The 13,842-nt window shown below is 42.7% G+C and overlaps 1 protein-coding gene and 1 long non-coding RNA gene across 3 annotated transcripts; both read right to left on the minus strand.

Moving 5' to 3' along the window:
- Positions 1-998: 998 nt before the first annotated feature.
- LOC137234165 (uncharacterized) lies at positions 999-8,269 on the minus strand. Its single transcript, XR_010947713.1, has 3 exons — positions 8,203-8,269; positions 8,022-8,132; positions 999-1,102 (listed from the first exon to the last, which is right to left on the minus strand). It is a non-coding gene; the product is annotated as an uncharacterized lncRNA (long non-coding RNA).
- A 1,122-nt stretch (positions 8,270-9,391) lies between these two features.
- LOC137234166 (palmitoyltransferase ZDHHC3-like) lies at positions 9,392-10,662 on the minus strand. 2 transcript variants are annotated; one of them, XM_067757788.1, is made up of 2 exons: positions 10,448-10,662; positions 9,392-10,345 (listed from the first exon to the last, which is right to left on the minus strand). In XM_067757788.1, the coding sequence occupies exon 2, from the start codon at positions 10,217-10,219 to the stop codon at positions 9,392-9,394; it is 828 nt and encodes a 275-aa protein (XP_067613889.1). In that variant the 5' UTR covers positions 10,220-10,345; positions 10,448-10,662. The 2 variants fall into 2 exon arrangements, with proteins under 2 accessions (XP_067613889.1, XP_067613890.1); XM_067757789.1 differs by having other exon boundaries at positions 9,392-10,395.
- Positions 10,663-13,842: the final 3,180 nt, after the last annotated feature.

Below are 13,842 nucleotides of genomic sequence, written 5' to 3' on the forward strand. Positions count from 1 at the left end.
TCCTTAATACCAGAGGACTTTTTCGCGGCTTAGCGGTTGTCCTCAATGGGATAACCGGTCTCTTTCTCGATTGACCGCCAACCAGCACACATCGCAAGGATCACCATCGTCACTTAAAACACCAAGGTAATATTGTAACCACATTGTATTTTCCTTCACTCTAAATTAAATATTATATTACAACGAGGAAATTCCTCTCTGTGTTCTTATTTATTTCTTTTGAGCGCACCATCCACTCCAAGATCGACCCGTGTGCGGCTACCCACTGCCGGTTTACGACGCACTCAGGCCGAACATTGGTCCTCCTCACCAGGAACTAAAAGCGCCTCTTTGTTATACAGTCCACAACACAGCACAATTTATCAACCTCAAAAACTTTTGCCGAAGGATTTTGCCTACTACAAAACTTGCGAATTGCCACAAAAACTCATCAAAGGATTTATTTGCCAAACACAACAGCGAGAAAAATGGGATTATATTATATTATACAAATACCGGAGCCACAGCACAAAGAGAAGTAAGTGTTATATTTCTTGCCATTTTTTTTAAGTGTTATTGAAGAAAAATAAAGAAAACACCTGTGTTGTGCGCGAAATATTGAAATCGAGAAGAAGTGTAAAAAGTGAAATTACTTAGTGGGCACCATTTTTCCATTTTAAAAGTTAAACCACTTGATTTGTTAATTTATTCCGTCCTTGTGATTATCTGGTCTATCCCCCACCAGTGGTAAGGTTTGCCAGACACAACACAAGGAAGAGGGTAACCTAACCTCACTTTCCGCACCATACTAAATAGGTTTTTGTTGTTGTTTATTTGCACATCACAAACACGAAATCAAGTTCAATTTAATTTAATTAATCCGGTGCTCACTTCACTTTTTAAACACTTTTTACACTTTTTTCTTGCGCTTAGTTTCGTATATTGCACGCATTTTTTCACTTTCTCAAAAATACACCCATTATTTGTGGAGGTGGCGAGTGGTCCCTTTTTGTTGTTGCCGCTGAGACAAAAAGTTTGTACATAATATCGTTTGCTATTTTTCACTGCTGTGACAAAAAGTCCAAAAATTAACCCTTTTCCGTTGTCCCTACGCTGACAAAGTCTGAAATAAAAGTAATAAATATAAAACGTCGAAATTCAAAGTTTTTTAATTTACTGCTAGGCCAGGTATCTTAATTCAGGAGAATCTCATTATTTCTAATCGGCAATTTTCTCTTTAATAAACGTAACCAAGACAATGGAAACCTACATCCGTTTAGCAGAATCAATCGCAGAGTTTGATAAAGATTACAGCCTTATTCCGGAGAGCGACCATAGCAAACACACCCTGGCAATACAGCAGGAAGAGTTGCGGCTCTTGTGGAAGAAGGTAAAGTCTGCGTTTGATTCGCTATTGGGATCTGATGAGGTGTCAGCGGATGACGTTATGGCGATCAGAAAGAAGCAAAAGGCAGCATACGCAATCTACGTGCGATGTTCAGCGTCTATATCTGCTGAGGCAGAAAAATACAAGAAGGATGAAAAGAACGTCAACCCTGAGCAAGAACCTCATGCGCATAAAATTCGCCTCCCTGCTTGCGACACTGAAGTTTTTAAAGGGGATTATCTGTCTTGGCCAACTTTTCGCGACCTTTTCACGGCAATTTATGTAAACAATTCCAGCTTGAAAGGGGTGGAAAAGTTATTCCATCTCAACAACAAAACGCAGGGCGAAGCAAAAGATATCGTTAAAAAATGCCCCCTCACAAATGAAGGTTTCGAGATGGCCTGGAAAAACTTGTGTGAAAGATACGAAAACAAACGTATCTTAGTTAACACACAACTACAAATTTTATTTAACTTAAAAAAGGTAGAGAGTGAGTGTGGCAGTTCAATAAAAAAGCTGCAAAATGATATAAATAATTGTATTTCGTCCCTCAAATGCCACAAAATTGACACTTCCAATTGGGATGCAATCCTGACCTATCTATGCTCAACCAAGTTACCAGAGAGCACGCTGGCTCTTTGGGAGCAAAGTATAGACCATAAAATGGACATATCCAAGTGGGAGGATATGGATAAATTCCTGTCTAATCGGTTTCAGACACTTGAAACAGTGTCTGGTTTTACAGGGCATGCCACTTCGAAAGTGCAAAAACCAAACGCGTCGCGACAATCAACGGAAACCCCTACGAAAAGACTTGGTGCTTTTCAAACGAAAGTATCCAAGCAAACAATAAAATCAATTTGTAAAATGTGTAAATCCCCTGAACACAGATTACGCAACTGTTCACGCTTTTGCGAGTTAACCCCTCCAGACAGGATTAAATTCATAAAATCTACAAGTGGTTGTCTGAATTGTCTATCCCCAGGACACACAGTGACCAGATGCACCAGTTCCTACAACTGCAATACGTGCCACTCTCGTCACCATACGCTTCTGCATGCGGATACCCTACAGAAAAACACCACCTACAACCCGCCCCAACACTCCTACGATAATAGGCCCTCTACTTCTAGACAGGCATTAGCGAGACAGGAATCAGAAAAACCAGGGTCAAACGGGAACAAAAATGTGACATCCTGTCATACGAATTCCAGCACAGGTGTGCTATTAGGAACTGCTCGCGTACACATTCACCATAATGGTACCGACTTCTCCGCGCGGGCATTAATTGATTCAGGGTCTGAATGTTCCTTTATAACTGAAAGACTGAAACGCAGAATCAATTTGCCAGCGAGGAAAATGCATGCCCAAGTTTCAGGCATCACAAATGCGGTGTCAGCTCAGGTGAAAGAGGCATCCAAAATTGAATTACGTTCACCAGTGGATGCCTGCTTCAGCCTGACTACACCCGTTCTAGTCCTAGCCAAACTCACTGGGAATCTTCCATCCTGCCATATCAATGCCATGACTATGCAGGCATTCCCAGACTTGGTGTTGGCAGACAAGAGGTTCTACATCAACGAAGACGTAGACCTCATACTTGGAGGAGACATATATCCCCAAATTATACTGAGCGGTCTGAAAAAGAATGTACTAAATACACTTTTGGCCCAAGAGACAGTGTTCGGTTGGATACTAACCGGTCGCATCGAAGCACCGAGTCCAACGAAGAGCATCATGTCATTTTATAACGAGGTTGCATTGGACAACCAATTAAAAGCTTTCTGGGAGATAGAAAATGTTCCCAAAAACAAAATGCTTAATGAAGAAGAAAGGTATTGTGAACAACTATTTAAGGAAACGACAAAATGTGATGAAAATGGGAAGTATATAGTTTCGCTACCATTCAGGCAGGATTACCCTGAGAATATTAAATTAGGACCGTCCCTAAAGCGCGAATGTTCACAATTCTTCAGAAATGAGGGGCGATTACTAAAAAACCAAGAGTTAGGGAAAGAATATGTTCGGGTGTTATCCGAATACGAAACGCTTGGACATATGAGAAAAATTAAAAATAATGTACCATCCGACGATTCGGATAATTATTTCCTGCCCCACCACGCCGTTGTAAAGGCGGAAAGTACCACCACCAAGGTGCGCGTCGTTTTCAACGCGTCAAGTCCTACAGCAAATGGCATTAGTCTAAACGACATACTCCACCCAGGGCCAGTACTCCAAGCAGACTTGCCTATTTTAATTCTACGTTGGAGACTGTACCGCTTTGTCTTTAATAGCGACATAGAAAAGATGTATAGGCAGATTTGGTTGACCGATAATCACGCCAAATTTCAACGAATTGTCCATCGAACATCCCCCAACGAACCCATCAGTCTTTACGAACTAAAGACTGTCACCTTTGGTGTAAACTGCGCCCCCTACCTCGCGATACGGTCACTTCTACAATTGGCTGATGATGTAGAAAATACCCACCCAATAGCATCGAGCATACTACGCGAAAGTATGTATGTCGACGACGTTTTATCTGGAGGACATACAATAGCGTCAACTATCAAAGCAAGGAACGAGATTCGCGAAGCATTACGCTCAGCTGGCTTTCCATTACGCAAGTGGACATCCAATTGTGAGGAAATCCTTCAGGACATCCCCAAAACGGATTTGCTCAGCGAGGACTTCCTAGCGTTTGAAGAGGCTAGCTCGTTGAAGGCACTCGGAATACGATGGAACGCGCATTCAGACATGTTTTACTTCACCGCAGGAGTTTTAGAGAATGGCGAGAACATCACCAAACGCGCAATCCTATCCGCTATAGCCAAACTTTTCGACCCTTTAGGCTGGCTTGCACCAATGGTCATAGTAGCAAAAATACTAATGCAGAACATCTGGTTAGAGGGCACCGGGTGGGATGAACCTGTCTCCCCAACTACCTTAGAACGGTGGGAAAATTTCACCCAACACTATAGCGAAATAGATAACATACGGATACCGCGGTGGGTAAATTTTTCCCCGGAAGGCGAAATAGAAATCCACGGCTTCTGTGACGCTTCCGAGAAAGCATATGCTGCAGCGATATATATGCGCGTAAAAAGAGACGATCAGTTTTTCATTCACTTACTCTTAGCAAAAACCAGAGTAGCTCCAGTGAAAACCATCTCGCTACCACGTTTAGAACTCTGCGGCGCCGTGCTTCTCGCAGAAATGATGGAATCAATATTCCGAAATATTCATTTGGGACCCGTAAAAGTTCACCTCTGGACGGATTCAACCATCGTACTCGCATGGATAAGAAAGCCGCCCTGTTCCTGGTCAACCTTCGTCGCACACCGAATCACTAAGATCGGTCGGTAGCAAGGACTGGCTTCACGTGGACTCGGAATCTAATCCAGCGGATCTAGGAAGCAGAGGACTACTTGCATCAGAGTTGACCAACAATTCGTTGTGGTGGCAGGGACCTTCTTGGCTGCAAGAAGACAATTCCCACTGGCCAGCACAAGAGACCGAATACAAAACGTCCGTTGAGGAGAAGAGGGCACAAACATATGCCACGACAAGGGTAGATCATGTAGATATTCTCAACCGTTTTTCAAATTTACCCAGGGCTTTAAAGGTTCTTTCCTATGTTAGGAGATTTTATAAACGAACTCACCCAAAAACTAAAGCAACGTTCCACGAAAGGTCGTGCATAATCTCAGCCGATGAGATTAAGGCAACGACTCAAGCATTAATACGAGTCTGCCAGAAACAATTTTACGGGACAGAATATTTAAAATTGAAAAATAGGGAACCTATAGATCGAAAGAGTGAAATACTGTCACTCAACCCATATATCGACAAAGATGATATTATTAGAACAGGGGGGCGTCTAGGGGCTTCAAAGGACATGTCATACAATGAGCGTCATCCGATCATCTTGCCGTACAATTGTAGGCTGTCTCGCCTTACAGTTATGATGGCTCATCATGACTCCCTTCATGGCGAGAACCAGCTCATGCTCCGTCTTATCCGAACCCAATACTGGATACCGAATGTCAAGACCATGATCAGAGTCATCATCCACAAGTGCAAAACCTGCATTATTCACCGAAAGCAGGTACAGTCCCAACTTATGGGGACCCTTCCCTGCGAACGGACTACTTTTACCCGCGCGTTCACCAATACCGGGGTAGACTTTGCAGGGCCTTTCGACATCAAAAGCTACCGCGGTAGGGGATGTCGACTGTCAAAAGGCTACGTATGCCTTTTTGTCTGTTTCTCCACTAAGGCCATTCACTTAGAGGCCACTAGTGACCTCAGCATCCCATGCTTTCTCGCAGCCTTCTCGCGTTTTATCGCGAGAAGAGGATGTCCGAAGAACATCTACTACGACAATGGTACAAACTTTGTCGGAGCATCAAGATCTTTACGATCCGAATTTAAAGCCTTTCTGGCCGAAAGCCGAGACAAAACAGTCTCAAAGTATAGCCATCAAGCATTGAGCTGGCATTTTATTCCCGCCGCCGCTCCACATATGGGCGGCCTGTGGGAAGCGGGAGTGAAGAGCTTCAAAAGCCACTTCAGAAAGATTGCTTCTCCCCACAAATATACTATGGAGGAGTTCCAAACACTTTTGTGCAGGATTGAGGCGTGCCTCAACTCGCGCCCTCTCAGTCCAGGATTGAATGACCCAACGGACCTGGAACCACTAACCCCCGGACATTTCCTAACCGGCAGCCACCTGCTGGCTCCACCAGAGCCAGATGCCAGTGAGAGCTCTGCCTCGATGATCAATCGATGGCAGAAACTCAAAGCCCTCCATCACACTTTCTGCAAACGATGGAAGGTGGAATATCTATCCGAACTTCAAAAACGAGTGAAGTGGAAGCATCCCAAAGAAAACATAAAAGTGGGAGATCTCGCTGTCCTCAAAGAGGACAACTTATCTCCCAACGAGTGGAGGCTAGGTAGAGTCGTCAACGTACACCCCGGAGAAGATAACCGAGTACGTGTAGTCGACCTCTTTACCGAGAAGGGTCAAGTCAGACGACCTTTAGTCAAACTGATCCTTCTCCCCAACGGAGGAGACGGATTGCGAGAAGGCCAATAGCTCCTCGTAACAAACCCTCCGTCCCCCTCCCTCACTCCCCTCCGAACGCCACTTCCATATCGATAATCCATCGAGAAAAAGGGACGTCCAAAGCCCCAGCGCTCGTTCACCGAAATAAGGCCAATCAACCACCCTAATGCAGATCTCCATCTGCCACCTTATTTTCAATTTTCAAAATCAAACCCCCATTCACTCGCTCACCCCGAGCGAGGACACCAGAACCCTAACGCAGATCCGTTGTCTGCCACAGAATTAGAATGCACGAGGCCAAGAATAGAATCAAACTTGCAAAATGCATCGTCATTCGAATAATGTTGCATATAGGCTTTATGAAAAGTGCCGACACCAAAGAATCGTGCACTCTCGTAAACCATAAACAACTAGCGCAACAGAACATCGTGATCTAGTGACGACATGATACACAAGAGCCAAATGAAACAGTTTATATTTCCATCATATCAGCAAAAATTATCATCCTGACTTGACTTTAGATTTCATGTTCCGCGATGTGTTCTAACATGCCGCGATGTGTTTGCATCTGATGGCAGCACGTCCCTCTGCTCTAATATGATGTGATTACTTATCACACTATTATATCTCATCTATGCTGGGTAGATTTACTGGTCACAGTTCTACAATTTTTACACTTAAAAGCTTTTCATAAGTACCCTTTTGAAATTTCTTACTTGTCTAGACAATTTATAATCAGGAGTTCAAACATCACTTCCGTGAATGATTCATTAATGGTGCTAAAAAAAGCGCCCTTTACCCAGCTGGTTTTTTATGACGTCACCCGATACAGAGATCAGAGAGGAACTGACCTAGGCTCTAATTCTTGATCATATATATCGCGATCACCTTAAATAAGTGATTATTGTCGGTTCCTCATATATACGGCATTAATTTAATGTTATCGAGACTGAGATACGGATCTTGGCAACTACATTTATAAGAACGGGCAATACCTAAATAGTACGCCTGAATAACCGTTGGTAAATTACAATTTGTACTTTAGTCGGTTTTCAAAAGGCATGGAGCAAAATTCCATACTGGTGCTTAGATAAAAGAGGCTTTTAACACGTTTGAGAAGTTCATTACTCCCAACTCTCATATCTCCCCCTAATATCAGTATTTATGTATACTTGGCTAAAATTATTCAACTTTCAGTAGCTCAACATCAAAAGTTGCATGTGGAGCAATCACACCGGGATGTCAGCGAACAAGCATAGTCAGCTGAGCATAAGTTTGACGCGTTGACCTACAGACAACTGGGCAACACCCTCATCCCAACCTGGAATCATCCCTCCTTGTCCAAGTATAATTTAATATGATTGTATCATATGATACTTTAGATGCAACTTTTTTAAGGGTGCTGCCATTTCTACAATTTCAAACCCAAATTTATTCTCACAATTCAAATTTTATTGTTACGGCAAAAGTTTGAACCGCATATAATTATAAGGTAAATCCGCCTTAGAGGTCAAACCGTCTTTCAAAACAAATCTAAAGGAACTTATTATAAACTAACTTGGTCATTTCAACTAAAAAACTTACGTTCGTGGTCGCAATGGCGGGCCGATCGTTGATGGATTTCGGTAGGTTAAGGAACAGGATACTTGATGTGCAATTGTGGGTAGTTACCTCGCGTGTACTTCCTCGAGACACCTGCAAATTTCAAAACGAGTCTGAGACACCACTTCGTCAGTAAATTCAGTGCTATGGAATATATAATTACCGGATCAACGAGTTCCCGCCTTGCATTCTAACGTTTGTCAATAACATATTCGTTCAGCATAACTACGATCGTTGTAGTTAACACTAAACAGGATACATCGCAGAGACGTTTTGGCACCAAACCAGCAAAGACTCCTAAAATACCTTCAGTTTTGGAGACCTCTCACTGAATCAAGGATGAATCCATCAAGCGTTTCGCGTGCTATAAGTGTGCCATCAGGCGCGGTGATATTACATGAAATGGATGAGGTGCAATAATATCGGAAACACTCCGCACAACTTCACCCTTAACATTGATTGTGAACGGCACAGAAAGCTCTTCATTAGTAGGGTCAACGTTGTCTTTATCATCATCAACCCATGGTAGGTCAGCCTTATCTGCAATTTTTTCGCTACAAATCATGCTCAAAATTGATTCCACTAACTTCGGCGTCAAACCACGATAGCAACCATAAAATTCATCTATCTTCGCGACGTAGCCAGCGTTCACTATTTTCGTGGGAACGCCTGTCTGGATGTTATGGAGCCTGTGGTCGCTGGTGATAATCGTTTCCAGTGGCGTTTTATTCGTATTGTATGTGCAAATGTCACGTAACTAAGTAAACCTCACAAGCTCAGATGATTTATATAACAGCATTCTTATTAAAAAAAAAAAAAAAGGGAAAAATTTAAAGCAGCATAAAAAACAAGTAAATGCCGGAAGTCCAATTTACATAACATATATATTCATATAAGAGTACAAATTAATCCCAAACTATAACAATTTTTATGATGCGTTCCCACATCAACACAATGTGACTGAAAATTATTAACTTCCACTCCTCCTTTATCATACACAACATAGCGTTTTTATGCAGAAGTTTGCTTACGTTTGAAACTATAATATCCGTATATAATGTACATACTATTATATTTTAATTCTCCAGTCACTAATTTAGAAATCAAGTCAAGCCACGTACGTCTTGATGTCTTACAACTTAACAAAATTTACCATGACGAACATACTAAACTATATATGAAATGCGCAGAAGTCGGAAATCCACTACTCAAATTATAAATACAATTGGTAGTCATAATATGAAATTCATAGAAAATTTAAAAAAATCGTAAAACTTCAATGTAAATGTTATGTGTAAGAAAATTGCACACTCTTTCAAACACTCAATAATTTATGACCATTGTTAAAGTTTTTATACATCATAACTTGATAAAAGCGGTGTATCATAATAACGTTGTGATGAAGCAAAACTGGTGCACGGCAAAAGCCAACACATGGGATGACCGCGTCCAAACACCTCGGCAAATAGATGACACCTTCTACGCCTAGGACGTTGCACGTCTTTACCTTTCATTTGTACAGCTTCTACTGCCGTTTCATCATGAAATATAGCATGTAGCTGGTCAACCATTATAGCCAGAACGAAAAGTCCAAATAATGCAAATTCTAATAGAAGAATTACACTATGCAGCATTCTCGTTTGTGTTTCCAATGTTGAAACATTACAGGTTGTACATGGATAGATGAAGCTGTAAGCCACTAATGAAATGGAATATAGCGAAAGCAAGCCCACATAAAAAAGGAATTGTAGAAAGAATTTCTGGTTTCTTCCGCCTACACAGTTATTTATCCACGGACAATGATGATCCATACGCCTGATGCAACGCTTGCAAATGCGACAATGATGTGCCCGTGGCGGACGGTATGTCTCACATCTTGTGCATACAGTCCATTCACTGCCGCCACTATTGTTATTTTTGCCGGTTGTATGCAGGTCTGAGAAATCAAGACGGTTTGCCGGTAGTGGCACACGTCCTGGATCTGAAAGCACGGCTTTGAGATGCGACATGCACAACAGAAACACGGTTGTGTTGAACAATATTACGTGCAATGGTGCCGAGATACTTGCCTCCATAGTTTGCAGCATAATCCAACGTAGCACAACGTAATCTGCATAAGCAACTGCACCATAGGTGATGACTAGGCAAACAATGCCACAAGGATCTCGTATGAAAGTCATTATTGCCTTCGTCACCACCCCGCTATTATTCAGAAACTATTCTAATTAGATTTGTGACAAATTTTTGTTTTGCTAAGACACCTTTGTACTTAATATTTTAAGTACTTTATTCGCCGAACCATCCACCTATAAGCTAGTTAGTATGACAGCATTAGTTGGAGCTTGCTCCTCACATTCTAAATATAAATTTTTTAATACAACAATTGAGTTTAAAAAGTCTTTACGTACGAAAAATCCTTATACGATTATACCATTGTGTACTTAGATGTTGCCTCCGTAGTTTAGAAAAAAATGGTTGTACGCCAAGCCACGCCGTAATCCAGAATGAAAAAATGGAAAAAAAATCATTCCATGTATTTTCCGTTGTTTCAATTCATCGGAATTTCCCGTTGAATACAAGCATATAAGTATGAATACGTTTTTTTTGTTTTATCATTGCCGTTGGTATGCTTGTACCAGTGCGCGGACCTTCAACGTTAACAGGAATGTTGGTAGATTTTATTTGGAAAACAGTAGCGAGACTGAATATTTGTACAAAACAATTCATACTTTATTGCAAAGTAAATAAAGCACATTTCACGGAAATAACACTTTTAAAAACATTTAAGCAAGATAAAAGTACATGTAAATTGGTATATAAATAGCTTACGCCAATATAATACTCACTTTTTCGGCATTATATGTACTTAAAACGTGGACTTTCGTTCAAATTTAATCACCAGAACTAATGAGAGTAGCGTAGGGAGATGTTTGCGAACTCATTTGCAACATTTATCTCATATCCTGTACACAAATTTTTTCAAAATTGGTTAGTGTCATCCCTAAATGTTAGTTAGGTATACTCGGCAATTAAGCACATGTACCAAAGGATCGCAGTATATGTTTTCAGTGCGAAAATACTGAAATATTGGTAGAATCTAAGTTTTGGTAGCAGAAGTAGTAGAAAATGAAAAATGGGTCAAAAAGGTTGGTCAAACTAACAATGCGGTAAAGTCCGTGCACTGACTGCCCATATACTTATACCAACGTATGTACATATATATGCCGAGTTTAAATGTACATTATATTAGGGATGTATAAAAAGATGCAAACGGGTACCCAAAAACCCGAGTCTGAGGAATCGGTATCGGAGCCAAATACCCTTCGGGAACCGTGCCTTTTGATAAAAGCCATCAATAAAACAGGACTACAAGAGTACTTGGGAAAAGTTGAACAAATAAGCGGAGGGCAATACCAACAAATAAAAAATTCTACGTTTTATAAATCTCTCCCCTCTTCCAAAACGAACATATTTTTTCTTTACATCGCATACAATTTTGCTGTCCAAACATTTTTTTTTTGTGGCGGGCAGGGAAGTTGTTGGGTTTTAGCACCAACAACACAAATAACAGCGACTCAAAAGAACCCACGCTATACACTTTCTACCCGGTTCGGCACCAGAATGTGTGAACCGAAAATCGTAAATGCTCATTTTCTGCAGCACTAGTGTGCCCGTGGCCAACTAAAACGCTGCCGGGTGACACAAAATAAACAAAATAAGGCACTAAAGACCCAGGCACATAACGTGCGGGGAAAGAGGCCATGCACATAATGCACGCCACATATGAATATTATTTTTTTTGCAGCGACAGATGTTTCCCCTTATGCGCGCGTTAATAAAATTTCCCAAATCCCCAATAATACAACTAGGGACCACTCGCCCATGCACTTTGACAATGACCCGACCCATTGAAACCTATTTCACTCCTTTCAGGAAAATGGGTCGTTTTGCCGCTTTAAAACGAAACGCTGCCAAGAACGTCATGCGTTATACGTCGGAATGCCGCGCTTGTTTTAAGCAACATCCCATACGCCGGTGCCCCATCTTTCGGGCCAAAAAACCCGAGGAGCGTCTTTACTTAGCGATCCGCGGGAGCTGCTGTGGAAATTGCTTGGCTCTAGACCACCGCTCTAACGCATGCCCAAGCCAAGGCCGATGTAAAAAATGCGGCGAAAAACATCACACGATGCTTCACATCTCCTCGATTGATGAAGAGGAACAGCTACTCCACGAAGCCCGCTCCAAGCCATGGAGTGTACAAGTTGAGGAGGAGCTGGAATCACCCCGTGAGCGGATTGACGACTCCATATCGTTATATGCGTCAGATGCTGGAACGGAGACTGGGCCTCTTCGTCCAGCTCGAATCCACCGAACCGGAGCGGAGACTCGGTCTCTTCGCCCAAACACAACACCAGCAGCCAAATCGTATCGACCGCTTTTGCAGCACGAAAGGAAGCGGCTCCAGCACAACCCATCTACCGTCCAGCGCCATGTTCGTGACGGCCGAGCGGAGACTCGGTCTCTTCGCCGGCAAACTAAGGCCCCTCAACGAAGACAACCACCGCGCGAGCGCAGAGCGGAGACAAGGCCTCTTCGCCTGCAACAACGACATCACACCCATCATCAACCACGAGATCGCAGTCACGGATCCAACTCGCTGCAGCTCACCACCGTGTCCGCCTTCCGGGCAGGGCTCCTAGCCCCGCATTCAGCTGCCACCGCCACCATGATACCGACGGTAGCGATCACCCCCACCGCGGTCGTGAAAATAGAAGCAGGGGGGCGGCTACACCTCGTTCGCGCCTTAATCGACGGATGCTCCCCCACCACAGTGATTGCGGATGAGCTCGCCCAGGAGCTCCAACTTCCTACCAGCAACATTGGCGGGCAAGCAGGATGTCTGCTGCGTATCCGAGGAAGACACGGACAGAACAGAAGGATTGCGACCCATGCTGCGGTCGTAGCCAATTTTCGGCGCACGACACCCACAACCAGCATCGACAGTGCCATCGCAGCCCCGTACGCCATCTTCGTCTGGCGGATCCGCAGTTCTACTCATCCGCCCCGATCCGCCTCGTCCTAGGCACAGATGTATATGCCGAGATAATACTCCCAGGGATTCTGCCCACCACGTTTGGCCCTTTGTTAGCTCAGAGTACCATCTTCGGTTGGGTACTCTCGGGCACAGCGAAGGCCTAACAGCAAAATGTTCGGTAACGACCGAAATACATGAATTTTTACACTTTTTATCCTTTTTTATTTTATTGAATTTCTGTTGTACACAGTCGCAAGAGGTGTGCATTGTGAGTTCGTACAAGTGAAAAATCTTTCTATCCCTCCATTGCCATGCCTACGTGTCAAATCATGGCTGACAGGGAGAACGGCTGTCGCGAAGGGCCAGAGAATGGAAGAAAGGTTTCCTTTTCTTGTGTTCGCCGTTATTAAATTGAAGTTCCATGAATTGCACATTTGTTTCAAATCAGCTTTAAATTTGTATACAGAAAACATATTAATACTCACTCGCTGTTCACTATTGTGAACGTTTTATCGAAAATTCGCCACTTGTATGAAGTCACAATGGAGGTGTGCGTTTTAAAAGCTTGTATCATTACAATCAGTTATTTTTTATTGAATTTTCTTCATGCAAAATTCACAAGCATAGAATTTCCAATGAATTTGTAATAAACGGCAAGAAATATGAACACGTATATCTTCTTACTTCTTTTCGCAATCCCTAGCTCTAGGCAAACCTGGCTCACGCCTTACACCATAACGGGAAAATTGGTGAATGACCGAGGCAGCA

The sequence above is a fragment of the Eurosta solidaginis genome, chromosome X (assembly GCF_040869045.1).
Source record: "Eurosta solidaginis isolate ZX-2024a chromosome X, ASM4086904v1, whole genome shotgun sequence".
Classification (NCBI taxonomy): domain Eukaryota; kingdom Metazoa; phylum Arthropoda; class Insecta; order Diptera; family Tephritidae; genus Eurosta; species Eurosta solidaginis.